The sequence below is a fragment of the Capricornis sumatraensis genome, chromosome 3 (assembly GCF_032405125.1).
Source record: "Capricornis sumatraensis isolate serow.1 chromosome 3, serow.2, whole genome shotgun sequence".
Taxonomy (NCBI): domain Eukaryota; kingdom Metazoa; phylum Chordata; class Mammalia; order Artiodactyla; family Bovidae; genus Capricornis; species Capricornis sumatraensis.
Window position 1 is genome coordinate 91,004,756 of NC_091071.1, and position 21,066 is coordinate 91,025,821.

A 21,066-nucleotide genomic window follows, 5' to 3' on the forward strand; every position below is an offset into this window, starting at 1 on the left:
CTACTTCCCCTACGCCAACTGTAAGCAACATATTGATAAGCCTACCAAACTCAGAATTAAGGCCATTTGATGCAATCAAAATGATTTTGTATCAGAGTTTCTGATGTCAGTTCCCATTTGGTCCCTTCGTGGGCGGGGCAGGGAGGGGGTGTCTCATTTTATGAGTCCAAGATCTCTTCCTGTGCAGGGCAGATGGCCCCCAACAATTGTCCTCCTAATCAACAACTGTCCTCCTAATCAGTAATGATTCCACTGAAGTCCATGCAAAGATATGCCCTAACCCTGCTGAGAAACTCATACCAGTGATGGTCACCACCTGAATACCTCTCGGACAGCACCACTGAGGAAACCATGAGCAAAAACCTTGAGGCCAACACGTTACTCTTTTTCATAAGTTTTTTCAACACTGGTGCAAGTATTATAGATAACTTTCAACAAAGATATATTACAAGCTCTACCACCGTTGAAAAATAGGCATTCTGATTTGATTGTTTTGTTCAGAATAAAGAATCTTTTACAATATATCTTAGTTTCTAGTTATGCCATACAAAAATAAATATATAAGTGATTTATAAGGAAGAAGAAAAAATTGTAACCTGAGGTGCCAAAAATATAGGAAGGATGGTGAAAGTTTTACCATTCAAAAGCAATCATCTGAAACCAAGAAAAGCTTCTCTCTGGGTTTTTGTACTGTTCTCATCATGACCCTACTGGCCCACTTGCTTCTCATCCTGGGATATTACGACTTCTTTCCCTATCAATCTGGAGACAACATAATGCAGAAACTTCTCCCTGAAGTCACCGGGGGTTTGGAAGAGAAAGAACAAAGGAGGCTCTTGGGCAGTGTAAATTGCAGATGAAAGGTTTGGCAGAGACACTGACTGGGCACTCACAAATCAATTCCACATGTCTTCCTTTCATTCTGAAATCCTTTCTCTGTCTCGATTAGCCATGCCTGAATAGAAGCTCATGCTTGGAGGAAATAAGCCCATCTTGCTGTCAGCCACTTTGGATACCTATTAGTTCAAGTAGAATCCAGAATTTCATGGAGCAAAATTAGGTGCCAGTCAAGGCTAATCTCACCAATTATATGAAGGGATAAACAGCCGCCTTATGAATGTTAATTCAATTAAGTTGGGAAAAGTCCTTTTCCAGCCACCTCTCCTCTCATACAAAAAACCTTATGATTGCCTTTATATCCCATGCAGAAAAAAGGGGAGTATGATTCCTATCACTGGGAGAAGAATATTGGGACAGTTAAATTGGACAAAATGCTTACTATTTTTCTAGGGACTTAGATCAGAATTGCCAAGAAAATTGTCCATTCATTTGGGAATCAAAGTTTTTAAAACTCTAAAGCTATAAGTGAATTCATGGTTGGACCACCTAAATCAGTGGTCATTGAACTTTCTCCTGAAGAACACAGGTCTATATGTGTCCATATAACATATTGGGGCTTCCCAGGTGGCACTAGCGGTAAACAATCCACCTGCCAGTGCAGGAGACAAGAGACTCAGGTTCAATCCCTGGGTTGCAAAGATCCCCTGGAATAGGAAATGGCACCCCACTCCAGTATTCTTGCCTAGGAAATTCCATGGAAATTCCATGGACAGAAGAGCCTGGTGGGTTATAGTCCATGGGGTCACAAAGAGTCAGACACGACGGAGCGACTGAGGACACACAATATCTCAGAGGGTCCCAGGACTTCTGTGGTTCGTGCGTGTATTCCAAACTAAGAGCCCCAGATCTCAGTAAACGAAAAACTATTTTTTGGAGGGAAAACAAATGCTTATGGCATAGAATTCAGGGGTTGTTTGGGGGCAGGCTGCTTTGATGAGGTCTTGAAATGACTACATTGAAGCAATGCTTGTTCCTTGTGGTAAGCAGAAGTGCTTGGCTGTGAAGACATCCGGATTGCTGTGTTTTCACATATGTGACTATTGTCAGGCCAATGCCTCATGCATGACTATGGACCCTCAAGGCCCCCAGGGATTGCTACTACAGGGTGTCTCTGAGCTGCTATAATGTGAGTCCCAACCACACCCACAGGCAGGACACTATCACGGACATGCAGTGTGGGTGCCCATTCGTCTGATTTATGGGTGATGTTGTAGCAAATGTGGCATCGGTTTCATTTCGGGGGAGCGGCAAGTTACAGATATTTCCTTCACAACAGGAAGTACAGACCTGAAAGAAAGAAGAGAAAAAGAAGGGTGATGAGGAGCTGGCAGATGAAGGGGGCAGAGAGTTTTGAAGGAATTGGCTCCCTCAGAGCAAGACTCAAATGAAAAGTACCTGTTCTACAAAGGAAACACCAACTCTGTGTTTAAGTGGGTGGGATGAAATTTCACCTGGAAGCGTTGTGATCAAAATAAAACCTCCCGCCCAGACTAAACTTCTAGGGGTATGTGTTCTGTTTTTCACATCCTACCAAGTGGTTCTTATGGGTTTCCCTGGTGGCTTAGATGGTAATAGAATCTGTGTGCAATGCAGGAAACCTGGGTTCAATCCTGGTGGGGAAGATCCCCTGAAGAAGGGAATGGCAACCCACTCCATTATTCTAGCCTGGAGAATTCCATGGACTGAGGAGCCTCGCAAGCTAAGTCCATGGGATTGCAAAGAGACGGACACAACTGAGCACAACATGTGGCTATTATACCATTTTACCGCCTTCCAAGGTCTCAGTTATTCCATCTGTGAAATGGGAATTGTCAAACTTACGTTTGTCAGAGAGGCTCTCTGACTACTTGAGGAAGCTGTTAAGACAGTAATTAATTGGCTACGTTTTCACAGTGAAAGTGAAATGCCTACAACCCAGTTAATTTAAACTTATTTAACTTTCATTAGAACTGTCTCCATAATTATCTCCACTCCCATGGGTAAGTTAAAATTTGAAGGGCTTTCATTTATGCAGTTACTCCTGCTTTATACTGCTTTCCTCATGCAGCATAAGAAAAAAAAAACCAAAAGATTATTGACAGAAATTATTTTAGGCCATGGCTCCCGAAGTACAGTAATCTCAGCTTCAACTGCAAAGTTACTAGAAATGCAAAATCTCAAACTTCACCCAAAATTTAGCAATTTAGAATCTGCATTTGAACAAGATCCCCAAGTGATTCATATGCACAGCAATGTTTGAAAAACTCTGTGATGCTTAATATCTTGTTGTTATCTTGCAGCGATCTGAGTTTGGTCATAGGTGACATGGACTAGGAAGACATGATGTTGAAGAGAGAAACCAAAGGTCAGAAGTGAGTTTGGATTCTGTCTGTCACTAGTTCACCTGAGCACATGAATCACTTCTCTGACCTACAGCTTCCTTCTTGGTAAAGTGTCACCATAATATCTGAAAGCCAAGCTTAGCTTGGAGTGGGGTAGGGGGATCTGGTCAAGTAAAACCTTTGGGTTTATGTTTCATATTTCAATTATTATTTATGACCATAATTTCTCAATAAATCAAAAAAAATGAATTTCTAGTGTATTTCACAAGTCACTTGAAAATTGAGTGTTGTCTTAGGAGAAAGAAGCCCCCGCTAATAGTGAGAGTGGGGGCTGCCTCCAGCCACCAGGAAGGTGGCCCAATGGGGAGAAGATGGCAGCCTCCAAGGTCAAGGACTGACATACAAGACAGGTACAGCCAGCTTGGAATGAATGGCGGGAGAGTCCAGGGTGTTCCCCACTCCAATCATGAGTCTGGCTGCCCTTCTCGGAGTCTTGACATTTTCCTTCAAGGCTGCCTTTGAAGTCTGTTCTACACTGAGTGCTTCTGTCCAGGGACCAGATGGAGTTTAAGGAAAGTAAACCCACAGGAAACAGCAAGGTCTCCTGTTACTGGCTCAAATGACTCAGGAGCCAACGTGTTAGTGTTGGTCACTCAATCATGTCCGACACTTTGTGACCCCAGGAGCCAGCAGATAACTTCCAAATCAATGTCCCAATAAAGATATGCGCTCTACTTTACAGAAAGTTATCAAAGCTAAATTGCCTTGTCCATCCTCAGTTGAATGAACTTAACAACAATTTTCAATACTTTCCTGGTGTTGTGTTTACATAATTTATATTGGTTTCCATAATTTATACTGGTTATCCTACACCTTGATATAATTTTTTTATTCTTTTAGCATCAACATGAAAGGAAGCATCTTTTCATAATGGTATGAAGACAGTCAAAAGTCAGCCTACATGGGGTAGTAGGCTCATGGAGCTCATGAGCCCTAGTGGGCATCTGGAGAGGAGGAAGCCTGACTATGGTGTCCCGTCATTTGCTTTGTTGCCAGACCTTGTGGCCTTCATGCTCGGAGTCTCTGCAGCCAGTGGACAAGCAGTCTTCCAGTGGAACACAGCGCTTGGTGACAGAGATGCTGTTTCCCGTGACTTCCATGGTGTGTTGAGTGTAGCAGTATCTAGTCTCTGTCAATAGGGAAAACATGTTTTAATTGAGATGGGAAACATTAGCCCAACCTGGATGAAAACCAAAAAACAGAAGTGTCGACACTAAGATCTAACGGCACCCTGAACATACACTGCGTTAAGTTGATATCCAATCCCAGGATCTCCTTCGAGAGATCCACTTCGCTGTGATAGAAGGAGACCTTCTGAATAACACTGCTCTCTGCCCATAAAATCCTCATAAACCAAGACCTAGTAGTACCACTCTTTGTCTTCCAACAAATGTTGCCACTGCCAAATTTTGCCATGGTACTGATTTTTATTTTTAGGGCACGAGAGGTTTGGAGGAATGATTTAGGATGTGGGAATCATATAGTTTTCAGGAAGACAAAGGGGTGAAAAGTCGAAAGAATGCAAGGTTAAAAGAAAAAAAGTGAGACAGGTAATGAAAATCTTGAAGGAAAGAAAAGACTATAGCAGAGGCTGGTGTGTGTGTGTGTGTGTGTGTGTGTGTCCATCCAAGTGTGTGTATAAGTGTCCTTACGTGTGAGCCCATATACAAGATTGGGAAACAGCTATTCCCAAGTATGACAGAATGATTAAAAACAGATTAATTGTATCTGGAGAAAATGATTTCATCCAAAAGAAAGAACTTTTAGCCTATGAGCATTGAATCCTACAATTCATGACAGGAGAAAACTAATTCAGCAATAAGAGTTATCTCTCCCCAGGGTGATTTCAGTTTCTTTCCAAAAAGGCAGATGGACACCATGAAGTGAGTTTTCAGAGTCCCTCTAAGCTTAGGAGTCTGAAAACTTGAGATTTCCTCCAAAATTCCATGGAGAATTTTTTAACTTGCAATTTAAAGAATAAAGAAAAATGACTTTGTCAATGTAATTCTTTAAGGCCTCTAGGCAGTGTTCAGCTTTCTAAGCCTGGGATTTAGGAGAATGTTCCTGCTTCACTGTCAGATTGAAAAACATAATAATAACTCTTAAGAAATGCCACCGAGATGTTTTTCATCCCTATCTTGGACCAAACTTTGCATGCTTTATACATTTTGGATATTTAGTGGCTAAAATAGAATTATGACCTTCTGTGATATTATTTATTAGGCAATAAAAATTCCCCTCACCAAAGTACTAAAGTTAAGAGAAGAAAACTCAGGAATTTTAGGCCCAGAGAATGAGCTAATACCACACTGACATATTCTGAGGGTCATGAAAATCAGGGGTTTAATATTCTTCCCCGACACCCTTACCCAACAGAATCTGAGTGGCCTGATTGAGTCTTGCTAAGGGTAAAAACGTGTCCAAAGGGCTGTTCTCACACTGCACCCAACCAGAATTTCATCATTTGGGACCAGGTCAGGGAAGTTTCTAGTCCCAGTTCAGGGAAGCTCAGGATCTGGGGGCTGTCTGGAGTAGGTAAAAGGTCACCCTATGAGCTCACAAGAAAACCTGAAAGTTTTGCACCCGGCGATGGTTTTCTCAAAGTTCTAAAATATTTTCAAATTGAAATGGTTGCTTTTCTGATGAAGAGGAAGTGGCATGATTTTTTTTACTTATTTTTTAAGCCTTTAGCAGTGTTTAACAAATGGAAGCCAGTGCCCTGAGAGGTTTACCGCATCTTCCAAAGAGGACTGGCTTACTTTAGTACCAGACCTGGATGTTTACGGCCATGTTAATAGATGCCTTTCTCAGCCCCCACCCCAACTTTTGGACATTCAAGAAAGCAATAAAAACAGGAATGTTCTTATCTTCTGTCTCTTCTTCCCGCAGACAACCAGGAACAGCTGCCAGAGGTTTTATTGCTCCAAATGTAAATCTGAGCAGATAAGTCATACATTTATGGAATAAGTAAATCATTACATGGTTTCAGTTTGGGAAATTAGGTTTTGTCCCTCAAGTATCGAATTACTTTGTTTTAAGGAAGCCTTATAATAAACTTCATATTACTACTTTTTGTTCCTATTTTTATATCTATAACAAACTCTCTTTTAATTTAGTAACTGGAATAATTAAATGAAAGTAGAGACAATTGATGAACCTGTTTTTTTTGGGGGGGCGGGGACAATATGCAAAAGCCCAATATGTAATAAGCCAATTCTTGCCATTCTATGAGGAAAATGGTGATCAGTGATGAGACTGGTTAAGAATTTTTTTCTTACATGTCAACAAGTCCAATCCATAAAACAAAGATACACTGAGAACACCCCATTACTTGCAGACCTCAGATCTGAAGTGTGAATCCCTTGGAAATATCCATTCTTAAAACAAAATCCAAGGTGAATTGTGAAACGTTAATGTGGAAAAGGATTCGGGAGTTAAATAAGTGTTGGAAATGCTCAAAGTTGAACAGCTTGCTTTAGTGGATAACTTATGAAAGCCTTGAATTTATATTGCGATCTCCAAGGAGGGAGGGCTGGGCAAGCAGGCAGAATTTCCCAAGCAGAACTAGGTGGACCACATGTGACTTATCACTAGACCGTAGGATTGATAAAAATTCAGCCCCAAGCCCTGCTCTCTATGCATTTTGAATAATCCTTGGGTTAGTAATGAGGTTATATGAGAATCAAGCCTGCTGATAACTTCACACTAAAAGGATTTCAAAGACTTTTATCTAAAAGATAAAAGATGGATTTGAATTTCTACCAGGTTAGTTTCAGCCTCTAAAATCTCATATTCCACAACTGCATGGAATTCCCAGAGGTGGTGAAACAAAAGTCTTTTACTATGATACTCACAGGCATTCAACTAAAATCAGAACTGGGTAAGAGAGCTTGATCAACTACTGGAAAACACAAAATTTAATTTTTATGAAATTCACACACACAAAGTTTCTTACAGTAGCATAAAGTTGGGTTATGTATTTTAGTATACTCTGCCAATCCATTTCTTTAATTTTGCATTTAATGTAATTAATTATTTATATGGTAGCACTTAATTCTGCCATTTTAATTTTTATTTTCTGTTTGTTCTGCTTTGTGTTTGCTTGTTTGTTTTGTCTATTTTCTTTTTCCTCCATTCCTGTGAACATTTTCTAGAATTCCATTTTGATTTTTCTACAGTGTTTTTGGATGTATCTCTTTTTATAGCTTCTTTTTTTTTAAGTGGTTGCTCAGGTATTGTTACACACATAACATCACAGTCTGCTGGCATCATTTTATCAGTTCAAGTGAAGCATGGCAATCTTCTCTCTGTCCATGTCTTATTACCCTCTCATTTGTAATATAATTGTCTTCAATAATCCCTTACATACCTTTAGAACCACATTAGACAGCACTACAAATTTTGCTTCAACCATCAAACATAATTTAGAAAACTCAAGAGTAGAAGTATGGTCATATTGTACTATCAAAGACATTTTCGCTTACCATGTTTTTTCTTCCTTTCTGATATTCCAATTTTCTTTTTTCATCACTTTCTTTCTGTATAGAGAACTTACTTTGGCCATTCCTTTAGAATAGGTCTGCTGGTGAGAAAGTTTCTTTGTTTCCTTTCATCTGAGAATGTCTTATTTCCCCTCTCTTTCCCAAACAAAATTTTCTCTGGGTATGGGATTCTGCATTATTTTTTTTCTAATGCTTGAAAAATGATGTGTCATTTCCTTCCATCCTCAATGGTTTCTGATGAGAACTTTTGTCAAATAATTTTTCTCTGACAAGGTGTTTTTTCTCTCTTCATCTTTCAGTATTTTTCTTTGTTTTTAGTTTCAGAAGTTTGACTATTTATGTGTCTTTGTGTAGGTTTCTTTAGTTTTATCCTCTTTGGGGTTCACTCAAGTTCTCAAATCTGCAGGATTTCATCTTTAGCTAAATTTGGAAAGTTTCCTCCATAATTTCTCTGAGTACTTTTTTCAGCTCTGCCCTTTTTCTATCTTTCTGAGACTCCGATGACACACTGTTAAATCTGTTGCTATACTCCCGCAGATCCCTGAGGCTCTGTTTTGGGAGGGAATTATTATTTTTTTTCCTTTCTGTTGTTCAGAATTTGGTAATTTCTATTGTTCTACCTTCCAGTTCACTGATTCTTTCCTCTATTTGTTCCATTCTACTGATGAGCTCATCCATGGTGTTTTAATTTTTAGCTACAGTATTAACAGTTTTGAAATCTCCATTTGGTTATTCTTTATATTTTCTATTTTTTTTTTTGGCTGAGATTTTATTTCTTATTTGTTTCAAGTGTGTTTGTATTTGTTCATTGAAACATTTTTGGTATGGTTACTTTAAATCTTTATTAGCTAATTCAAACATCTTTGTAGATATCTCATTGCTCAGTTCAGTTCAGTTGCTCAGTCATGTCAGACTCTGTGACCCCATAGACTGCAGCACACCAGACTTCCCTGTCCATCACCAATTCCGGGAGCTTACTCAAACTCATATCCATCACATCAGTGATGCCATCCAACCATCTCATCCTCTGTTGTCCCCTTTTCCTCCCGCCTTCGATCTTTCCCAGCATCAGGGTCTTTTCCAATGAGTCATTTTTTCTCATCAGGTGGCCAAAGTGTTGAAGTTTCAGCTTCAGCATCAGTCCTTCCAATGAATATTCAGGACTGGCTTCCTTTAGGATGAACTGGTTGGATCTCCTTGCAGTCCAAGGAACTCTCAAGAGTTTTCTCCAACAACATAGTTCAAAAGCATCAATTCTTCAGCGCTCAGGTTTCTTTATAGTCCAACTCTCACATCCATGCATGACTACTGGAAAAACCATAGCTTTGACTAGACAAACCTTTGTTGGTAAAGTAATGTCTCTGCTTTTTAATATGCTGTCTAGGTTGGTCATAGCTTTTCTTCCAAGGAGCAAGTGTCTTTTAATTTCATGGATGCAGTCACCATCTGCAGAGATTTTGGAGCCCAATAAAATAAAGTCTCTCACTGTTTTCATTGTTTCCCCATCTATTTGCCATAAAGTGATGGGACTGGATGTTAGTATCTATTAATTGTCATTTTTCATTTTGTTTGCGATCTTCCTAGTATGACAAGTGATTTTTTATTGAAACCTAGACATTTTGGTATTATAACATTTCAGATCTTATTTAAACCTCCTGTTTTAGCTAACTTCCTCTGACTCAGCCCCAGTAGGGGGAGGGGGTCTGCAGCCTCATTACTGCTGGGTAGCAGTCAAGTCCAGGCTCCCTACTGTCTCCTTTCACACCTGAGAGTGCTCTCCTCATTACTTCTGGGTGGAATTTCCAGCTCCCCACTAGGTCTCCTATGATACCTTCTTGGCTAAGAATGGTAGGAGTGCCTTGTTAATAATTCCCACATGGCCTCAACTGACGCCACTCTACTAATGGGAGTCTGGCCTTATTACCACACACTCCCTAGTAGAGTCCTGACTCTCCACTTGGCCTCCTCTGACACAGTCCCAACAGGGATTGGGGGGAAGAACAACGTCATTACTGTTGGATAAGGGTAGAAGTCCAGGTCCCAGACATGGTCTGTACTGACACCATGGGGGAGGCCTCATTACCACCCAGGGGGAGTCTCAGCATCTCAGGGGAGGTTAGTATGTCTCATTACAGCTTGTTCATGGTGGAAGTCTAAGCCTTTGTTAGCATGGGGGTGGTGGTAACCTACAATTGTTTTCTGCGGTATTCGGCTGGAGTGGTTATTGTCTAGATTTCTGTCTTTCTAGGCTGCCTCCTTCTTGGTCCTTTGGCTACAGAGAGATAACTTTTGTTGGAGTTTATTATTTTGCCTGTGATATTTCCAGGTTTGCAGCTTTGTCATCTCAAAGTCTGGAATGTATAGGACAAAAACAAAACCCAGAGAACTCACCTCCTTGGGTCATGAGGACCTTAGCTAATCTGCCTTTCTCTCTCTTTCAGTCTTTCTTTTCACCACTATATATAATGTTCAGGAATTTAGTTGTACTTAGCCGGAAGAACAGAAAAGTACATCTGCTCTGTCTTTCCAAAAATCCTCAGCATTTCTGACATTTTGAGTTAGCTACTTCTGGGTTGGGAGACTGACTTGTACAATGTAGTATATTTATCAGTATCTGTGGCCTCTTCTTGCGAGATGCCAGTAGTACCCCAAGCTGTGACGACCAAACATACCACGGAAACATACTAGTAAATGTCCTCTGAGGGGCAAAACCACTCTCAGTTAAGATAAACTATTCAAGATTATAATCTTCTTGAGATTAAGGTTCATTCTTGAGTATGTCGGCATTCCCCACCCCCACTCCAATATACAGCACAGGACCTTGCATAATATAGCAGGTGCTTCATGTAGTAAGAATACAGGTGGATGGGTGGAAAGGATATATATATATATATATGGTCTCTTCAACTCAAGGTTGAACCAAATCAACTCTTTAACTTAGTTCTATGATATCTATAACATCTCTTCCATTTCTGTAGTTTGAGTGATCTCTTCAAATTTGAAAGTGAAATAATACTATATTCCAATCAGAAGCACAACCTTCACACAGTATAACTGCTTTGGGAAATCGCTTGCCAGGATTTACTAAATCTAAACTTATACATATCTTAGGAATCAGTAATTCCACCCTTAGATATACATCCAACAAAAAAGATAAGTACTTGAATGTTCATAGAAAAATTATTTATACAAAAAAAACTGGAAACTACAAAAATGCCCAATGATAGAATGAATAAATAAGTTATGGCATATACCCCAGAGCAATGAGAATGAATTGCCTAGAAGTAGACCTAACGAAATGAATGAATCTCCCATAACATTGAGGGAAAGAACTCAGATACAAGATGGTATATACTGTATTATTCCACTCCTATTAAAAGACCTGATAAGAAACAAAACTAATCTATGCTATTGGAAATCAGGAGGATAATTTCCTTAGTTTTCTAGGGCTGCCATAGTAAAGTCGCACAGTCTGGGGATCTTAAACCAAAGAAATTTATTTTCTCACAGCTCTAGAGACTAGAGGTCCAACATCAAGATGTCTGCAAGGTTAATTTCTTCTGATGTCTCTTCACCTTTCTTATAGATAATCATCTTCTCTCTATATGTTTACATGGCCTTCCCTTTGCATGTTTGTGCCCTAATCTCTTCTTATAAGGACACCATATTGGGTTAGAACCTACCCCAATGACATCTTCAAATACAGTTACATTTGGGGGTACTAGAATGAATTTGGTGGATGGTACAATTCAGTCCATAACAGGGCCCTTGGTGGTAGGGACAGTGACTAAAAACAGACATGCTAGAACGTACTGGGGAGTGGAATACGGTCAATTTCTTAATGTGCGTGCCACGTACACGGTAAGATCAGTTAGTAAAGATTCATCATGCTGTTCAAATTCTGTATGGATATCTCAATTTTAAGTTCAGTTTAAATGAAAGTGAAAGAAAAGAAGAATCCACGATGAAGAAAAATAGACTTACAAGAAAGCTGAACTACAAAGGAGCTGCAGATAAGCTGAATTATTTAAGGTGTACCCTAATCAGGAACGTTCACATGCTCTCCTCCGGTGTCCAGGCATCTGATTAATCTTGCGGCTTTCCTAGTCCTATCAACTGCTATCCACAGGCCTGTAAAAAATACTGTTTTCTTTTCCCAAGTAAGACACGACTCAAGGCAGAAAGGAAAAGTAAATAAACACTTTTCAACCAGATTGAGTCATAACTGCTCTCCTTTACCCTGCAGTCAGCATCTCTTGAAGAAACTACTAAACAGTTACTTCTCTCTTTTTTAAAAACACCATCCACAGTTCTTAAGGACAAGTGACACACTTCAGGAATCTCTGCTTTAAAGCAAATCCCTGAAACTCAGAGAGCGATGTGTTTATCTCCAGACAAAGACTAAGAAGGTGACTGAAAAGGATGCAACTCGAGTGAGGATAAACAGAACTTTATGGTGGACAGTAGTTAAAATCAAAGCAAAACGCAAAAGCATCAAATCGATGCTTCCTATCTGCGGCAATTCTGTTAACAGAAAATATTTCAACAGAAACACAGAGTTGGAGTAGGTCAGATGCTCTCAGTTCAGTTCAGTTCAGTAGCTCAGTCGTGTCCGACTCTGCGACCCCATGAAATGCAGCACACCAGGCTTCCCTGTCCATCACCAACTCCCGGAGCTTGCTCAAATCCATATCCATAGAGTTCGTGATACCATCCAACCATCCCATCTTTTGTCGTCCCCTTCTCCTCCTGCCTTCTTCGCATCAGGTGGCCAAAGTACTGGAGTTTCAGCTTCAGCATCAGTCCTTCAATCAATCTTCAGGGCTATTTCCTTTAGAATTGACTGGTTTGATGTCCTTGCAGTCCAAGGGATTCTCAAGAGTCTTCTCCAACAACCCGGTTCAAAAGCATCAATTCTTCGGCGCTCGGCTTTCTTTACAGTCCAGCTCTTACATCCATAATGACTACTGGAAAAACCATAGCTTTGACTAGACAGACCTTTGTTGGTAAAGTAATGTCTCTGCTTTTTAACATAGTCTTAGTTTTCTGAATGTTGAGTTTTAAGCCAACTTTTTCACTCTCCTCTTTCACTTTCTTCAAGAGGCTTTTTAGTTCTTCACTTTCTGACGGAAGGGTGGTGTCATCTGCATATCTGAGGTTGTTGATATTTCTCCCAGCAATCTTGATTCCAGCTTGTGCTTCATCCAGCCCAGCATTTCTCATGATGTACTCTGCATATAAGTTAAATAAGCAGGGTGACAATATACAGCCTTGACGTACTCCTTTCCCGATTTGGAATCAGTCCGTTGTTCCATGTCTAGTTCTAACTGTTGCTTCTTGATCTGCACACAGATTTCTCAGGAGGCAGGTCAGGTGGTCTGGTATACCCATCTCTTGAAGAATTTTCCAGTTTGTTGTGATCCACACAGTCAAAGGCTTTGGCATAGTCAATGAAGCAAAAGTAGATGTTTTCCTGGAACTTTATTGCTTTTTTGATGATCCAGCGGATGTTGGCAATTTGATCTCTGGTTTCTCTGCCTTTTATAAACCCAGCTTGAACATCTGGAATTTCACGGTTCACAGTTCACATACTGTTGAAACCTGGCTTGGAGAATTTTGAGCATTACTTTGCTAGTGTGTGAGATGAGTGCAATTGTGTGGTTGTTTAAACATTCTTTGGCATTGCACCTTCTTTGGGACTGGAATGAAAACTGACATTTTCCAGTCCTGTGGCCATTGCTGAGTTTTCCAAATTTGCTGGTATATTGAGTGCAGCACTTTCACAGCATCATCTTTTAGGATTTGAAATAGCTCAACTGGAATTCCATCATCTCCACTAGCTTTGTTCATAGTGATGCTTCCTAAGGCCCACTTGACTTCGCATTCCAGGATGTCTGGCTCTAGGTGAATGATCACACCATCGTGGTTATCTGGGTCATGAAGATCTTTCTTGTATAGTTCTTCTGTGTATTTTTGCCACCTATTCTTAATATCTTCTGCTTCTGTTAGGTCCATACTATTTCTGTCCTTTATTGTGCCCATCTTTGCATGAAATGTTCCCTTGGTGTCTCTAATTTTCTTGAAGAGATCTCTAGTCTTTACCATTCTATTGTTTTCCTCTATTTCTTTGCATTGATTGGTGAGTAAGGCTTTCTTATCTCTCCTTTCTTTTCTTTGGAACTCTGCATTCAAATGGGTATATCTTTCCTTTTCTCTTTGCCTTTCACTTCTCTTCTTTTCCTAGCTGTTTGTAAGGCCTCCTCAGACAAGCATTTTGCCTTTTTGCATTTCTTTTTCTTGGGGATGGTCTCGATCACTGCCCCCTGCACATTGTCACGAACCTCCCCAGAGTTATTAAGTGACTGTCTGTCAGATCTAATCCCTTGAATCTATTTGTCACTTCCATTGTATAATCATAAGGGATTTGACTTAGGTCATACCTGAATGGTCTAGCAGTTTTCCCTACTTTCTTCAATTTAAGTCTGAATTTAGTAATAAGGAGTTCATGATCTGAGCCATAGTCAGCTCCCAGCCTTGTTTTTGCTGACTGTATAGAGCTTCTCCATCTTTGGCTGCAAAGAATATAATCAATCTAATTTTCAGTTTGACCTCAGATGTTCTAAGGGTACCAAAAAAAAAAAAAAAATCTTGCTTAGGCTGATAGCAGAACTTTTGGTTAAAAAGTTGCTGGAAAGTTCTAACTGAAGAGTGATTTTGAGAATTCCAGTGCCACCTGAGATGAACCAAGAAATGGTAGCATAAAACTAAAATAGCTGGATAATATTAAAACAACAACCAAAATCTTGTCAAAGCATAGGTGAGCTACCAAGGCAGACAGGATTTGATGAGTAAGATACCAGCCAAACCAACAATGCATTAAGCTTCACCTGACACTCTATACCTATTCTGCCCTCAAGGTATTTGCTAATACACAGGTGAAAAGGCTGAGAAGCCAGGCAGAGAATCCTGCTGGGAGATGGAGAAGCTAAGCAGAGCCTTTGTCTCAACTGGGAGGCACAAACAGGAATGCAGCAGCGGGGCAGCCAGGAGACAAGGGAGCACAGAGGAGGGAGACTGAGAGCCTTGGTACAGAGTTACAGGTTGGCAGGTATGTACTCCTAGAGCTTTAGGAAATGCATTCCATCCACTTCTAGCTGCTATTGTTTCTGTCCATATTACGTGTTGGCAAGGTTGTGCAGCAACTGGCACTCTCACACATTGCTGGAGAGGCCGAAATTGGTGCAGTGACTCCAGAAACTATTAGGTAAACTCCAGTAAAGCCGAAGCATGAGTACCATGTGCCCAGCAACCCCATCTCCTGGGAGAGACCTGCTGGAAATGCACATACAGGTGCACCAAAAGATACATGCCAAAATGCGGTGCACAGAAGCAGTCCAGATGCCTATCAACAGTGGAATGGATGGGTTTTAGTATATTCATATAACGATCTACTGTGCTTCTGTGAGAAAGAATGACTGCTGCTCACAAAAACACAGATGAATTTCACATGTAGAAGGTGGGAAAGAAAGGAGGACACTCTGTATGGTTCCAGTTATATAAAACTGCACAACACTCACAACTGTATCACCTGAGGGAGATGGACAGTAATGACTGGGGATATTCCAGTGGCCTTCTGGGCCACTATGACTTCTGTGACTTAACATGAACAGCAGATACATTGCGTGTTCATGCTGTGAAAATTCAACAAACTGTGCACTTATGGTATACGCACTTTACAGAATGTATGTTAAACTTTAATTCTTAAAAGTTTGTTTTTAAAACAAGAATAGAAATGCAGACATATAGAACAGATGTGTGGACACAAAGGGGTAAGGGGAGGGTGAGATGAATTGGGAGATTAGGTTTGACATAAATACACTATCATATGTAAAATAGATAGCTAGTGGGAAGCTGTTTCATAGCACAGGGATCTCAGCTTGGTACTCTACAATGACCTAGAGGGGTAGGATGGGGAAATGGGAGGGAGGCTCAAGAGGGAACCTATCTGTATACATATAGCCAATATACTTCATTGTACAGAAGACACTAACACAACATTGCAAAGTAATTACACTGCAATAAAAAAAAGGTTTTTTTTTCTCATTTAAAAGGATGAAATCTAAGACTTTCATTTAGCAATATGACAAGATAGATCACCTGAACACTACCTCATTACATAGCAGCCAGAAGTGGTGGATAACAGATAACCAATACCTTTTGTAAATGTACAAATGAACTCTCCAGGAAGCTAGGGAAACCCTAGGGGCCAACACTGAGGAAAGCACTGAATTCTCTACCCTGGTGGGAGACGGGAGGGCTAAGAGATAAAAGATAAGAAGATGCAAAGCCTTGGGTCCTCATGGGGTGTAGAGGTACAGACTCCTGTATAAGGGCAGGAACCCTGAAGGGCTATGTCCTATGAATAAAACTGTCTGAAAGAGAGAGAGAAAAAAATTCACAGTTAAGTAAAGTAAACAGAAACACTGTCTGTCTAGCCCGGGCTCAATCTGAAAAGAGTTGACCATAAGGAAGATTTTCCTGAAAATCTGTAACTGTGGGGCTTGTCTTCAGTTGAGCTGGGGATCACATTTGTATTCCCTGTTTAAACGAGATAACAGATACAGAAAGAGCTGCCAAGGGACATGCTCAGATTTTTCTTTACTTTCTCAGAAAGACAGTGAGCAACAGAGAAGCTGGAACGAAAAGGATATGTCCCTCTATCTCAAAATTCTGGCCAGACTTTATATCAGCAGAAATTTCCAAGGAAGATTTTACCCTCAAGGGAGGCACCTGCACTTTATAATTAAGAAGGAACATGAAATCCTTAGCGGCTTAGGTATCTTCCACAGAATAAGCCTTTTAAAAAACTGCAATGTTTTTGACTTGATATTTAATTCTACAAACTCTTAATAAACACTTAAGACAGTCCCTGTCTCAAGGAGATTTTAATCTCTCAGCACAGAGAAAAGTCACAGGCAAACACACGTGCCTCTGAGCACAGAATGCTCAACTCGTGTTTGCCTTCACCAGTTTCTTCAACTAGTCCCTCATATAATATGATTTCCAGACTCTTTCCCATTCTGGTTCATAGAGATAAGAAAGTTACATAGATTTACAATGAGCAGTTGACGAAATTAAGGTTATTGCAAATGAAGTGCTCAGGGACTAAAGCAAGCTGAGGGGTGAACGATGGCAGTGCGTGATGGAGGCTGTCCTAAATTCTCATGTCTTGGGAAGGAACATGGTCCCATGAATCTATAAGTGCCAAAGGCAGTAACAATGCAATGGGGGAGAAAGCACTTTTATAACACACATTGCAAAAGTCAGAATGAGAGGAACTTGAAATCCAATCAATCTCCTAAGCAATCTGGGATGCAAGTTTATTCCATAGGGATAAAATTTAATATTTACACAAACTCGGTTTTTTTTCACTTTCAACCAGTTATTTTCATATCAGGTGTTAACTGAAACCTAGTTAAATAGATCACAAAATAAGCCAACAGAAAACAAGGAATGTCTCAGAAGAAACTACTGAGCTGTCCTTACCATACCTGTTGGTAGTCCTATAGCTGTTTCAAACTAATAAATGGGTGGAAAATGTAGATTTAATGAGTAGTTTTCAGTAGACACATTTTACATTTTGGTGGCGCTAGTGGTAAAGGACCCACCTGCCAATGCAGGAGACGTAAGAGACTTGGGTTCGATCCCTGGGTCAGGAAGATCCCCTGGAGGAGGGCATGGCAACCCACTCCAGTATGCTTGCCTGGAGAACCCCATGGACAGAGGAGCCTGGAGGGCTACAGGCTATAGGGTTGCAAAGAGTCAGACACGAGTGAAGTGACTTATCATGCACTAGTAATGATGGCATTATTTTCATCCTTAGAAAACTCTGGAGCAAACCCAGAAGAAAGGTCAATGGCTCATGGGAATCATGGCTGCACAAGAAAGAATCTTTTCTCAGGTTACAGCTCCAGTCCTCATGCCTTACCTGATGTTCAAGACACAAAAAACAGCATGGCTCCTCTATTCTGCTCCTACCATTCCCCAGCACATTCTGCTATACCCAGTTCAGGTCTTTCAGGGTCCGCTGAGCCCACATGGGCGCACCCTCTGCCTCTGCTCTGAGTGACTTCCTGGAAGACACGCCCCCTTCACTCTTCCTCCCCCTCCTTGCTCACCGGTCGGGCTGCAGCCATCTCCCCAGCCCATAACACTGTCAGTGGTCACCTCAGCCCCTCAACTGCAATTCTTCCCCTTCAACCTCCACAGCATTGAATGCCATGCTGCCTTTGGCATTAGCCTTTGTTCTGCTATTTTTGACATTTGATATGTTCAGATTGTATCTCCTTGGCTAAACTGCCGGCTCCTTGAAAGAAGAAACCTGATTCCTATCTTTCACCATATAATCCCCCAAAGGGTTTGGCATAAGTGGTTCTGTGTCATGAACCTCAGAGCATCACCTTCCATTTAATCCTATAAATTTCAGGATAAAAAAGGGAGAAGGAGAAATTGTGTAAAGACCTGTGCTATTTCCAGGTATCTGTACTTTAGAAGGATAGATTTTGACCTTGAAAGAAAGCATGAAGATGGAACTTTCTTGTGTCGGGAGAGGAATTCAGAGTACTAGCACTCCCTGTTTTCCCTTTGTGTCAGGAATAAACTTGTACACCCCCTGACTCAGACAGGGCCTCTGTGAAATATAGCCCACAGCCCAAGAGAGCACCAGTTCACAAGCCCTCCTTTTCCTCTGCATCATCTCTGCCAGGGTGATCTCAGAGAAGCACTGTCGGGTTTCCCACACAGTATCTCTGACCAGCGCCAGTGGTTTCAAAAGCTCATCTGCCAGCTTTGTCCCAGCAGGAACCAGCCCAAAGGTTATTGGCCACACAAGCAAATCATCCTGTTTTGTCCAGAGTCACTGTTTACAGTGATTCTCCAATTTTGCTGCCTATTCGAACTACTGAGGAAGCTTTCAAAAATTCATATGTCTGGCTGCACCCACACAATCTAAATATGAATCTCTGGGAATGGGCCTAGGCATCAGTGTTTTCCCCTGTGATTTCAATGTGCCGCCAAGTTTGAGAAGCCATGCTTTAACCAGGTCCATCAGCAACCCACCCAAATTCACTCTGTAGTGTAATATTAGAAAATATTGCTGATTCTGGAATGAATGCCTGACTGCAGAAGGCAATGCAGACAGGACTTCTCTTTGATTACTTGGCTGACTAGATACCTAGCTTGTGATTAAGCTGATCTTCAGTGTTACCATATTTTCTTCTTCCCTGTGGTCTTCTGAAACTCCACATCAAAGTAAACAAGAATCTAGAAATGACAATACTACATTTTGCTCTCTGAGTAGAGAGAGGAGCTCCCAGTGGTTCTTGTGCCTGCCTATTCATTAGAATCACCTGAGATATTTAAACACACAGATGCATGGCCCTAACCTCAGAGATGTTGGCTCAGTTGGTCTAGAGCTGTGGTTCTGAATGCCTGACCTCGAGAACAACAGCTTTTATAACACTGTGGATTGCTTTAGAAATGCAAACTCTCAGGCGCCATCCCAGATCTACTGAATCAAAAACTAGGAAGGAGGGGGAGGTGGAGGTGAGGGCCAAAATCTGTATTTTAATAAGCACTCCAGGGAATGATGGTCTTGATGAAGTTTGAGAACCACTGGTCCAGGAAGGACACAGGTCCAGATGATTCTGAAAAGACCCACAGGTATTTCTGCTGGGCAGTCTGGGTAGAGACTCCTGCATCACATAAATAGCACTGGCTTAGAGAGATAACACCTGCCCTTCACTGCAATCTCCATGCTCTCCTGATGCCCAATCCTCCAGAAGAAACAGCATGCCTTCCACCGGGGTGAGTATAAGAGCTCTTGCATTACATTGAAAAAACAGCAGGTTTGGTGTTGGTATATTCAGTCATTTTAACAAGTGAATTAGATCAGCAGTGAAGTCTATCTTACTATATGCTCAAACATTTGTCAATAAAATACCCCATCCGTATCATCTCCCCATCAAATGAACTGACTTTCCTTCAAACCTAAAAGAGCCAGTTAACAGTTACTCCATGTAAAAATATAACCATCTTATTTGATTCTATAGGATAAAAGAGACCTGAATATGAAACATCTACTTCATTTTGAAACAGGCCTTTGAGTCAAAATTTCATGCTTCCATAGGGCATCCATCTCATCCTTCAAAGATAACTTAATAGTTTAAAAAAGCTCAGGGTTTTTATTTGTGCGATGATGACACTTAGAATTCTAGCTTTCATGCAGTCTCAGGATAGAAGCCTCTGGCAAGATATGTAATAAATGGGATCTTTATATGAATAGCAATTCATATTTTTACTTAAAGGAAGTTCCTATGCAATGACTAATGCTTCCAAGAGTGGATTACAGACTGGTTTTTCTCTTCTTGTCCAGTGTTTGTCAGGCCTGGGGGTAAGAAGTATCACTTACCTCTTTTGGAGCTCCAACGATGCTTCATAAGAAAGGGGATAAGCCTACAGATCAGTTTTTAGCTCTGACAGTGTCTGGTGATAAGTTACTGATGTGGCATAAAAGATCTACTAATAGCCTTAGACAAGAGAAGTTGAGACTGTAAGCATGCCTCTCTCATACATGCATCACACACAGTCAACAAGGCATTCCGCTCATGGACAGCTCTGGGCAGTCCAATGTGCCTACTGAGAGTTTACCTCGAGGGCAGTAGATGTCTGGAGCCCATCGGTTGCACTCATAATTGTCTGCTGCCTTTTCGCAGGTGAAGCACTTAAATCCACCAGGATATGGTGTGGCTACCAAAAAAATCAAGAGAGAAGATTATTTATTTATTTGTTTATTTTTTGTTTTATTTTACTTTACAACACTGTATTGGTTTTGCCATACATCAACAAGAACCCGCCATGGGTGTACACGTGTTCCCAATCCTGAACACCCCTCCCACCTCCCTCCCCATACCATCTAGTGCACCAGCCCCAAGCATCCTGTATCCTGCATCAAACCTGGACTGGCGATTCATTTCTTATATGATATTATACAAGTTTCAATGCCATTCTCCCAAATCATTCCACACAGAGTCCAAAAGACTGTTCCATACATCTGTGTCTCTTTTGCTGTCTCGCATACAGATTGAGCATAAAAGCCTACATGGTGAAGTGAGAAGTTTTTATATTTTTATATTTTATTTGTATTACTTATTTTCTTTTATTAAAAATAACAATGAAGGATTATTAGATCACAGATTATTTTCAAAGAGTCTGAAAGTGTTAAC

At 40.7% G+C, this 21,066-nt stretch overlaps 1 protein-coding gene across 1 annotated transcript in view; it reads right to left on the reverse strand.

Moving 5' to 3' along the window:
* Positions 1-2,019: 2,019 nt before the first annotated feature.
* Positions 2,020-21,066, reverse strand: part of LYPD6 (LY6/PLAUR domain containing 6) — a 32,007-nt gene continuing 12,960 nt past the window's right edge. The window contains exons 2-4 of the mRNA XM_068969198.1: positions 20,492-20,590; positions 4,280-4,410; positions 2,020-2,187 (exon numbers count right to left, since the gene is read on the reverse strand). Of these exons, the coding sequence (XP_068825299.1) occupies positions 2,020-2,187; positions 4,280-4,410; positions 20,492-20,590 (398 nt within the window). The remainder of the gene's footprint in view (positions 2,188-4,279; positions 4,411-20,491; positions 20,591-21,066) is intronic.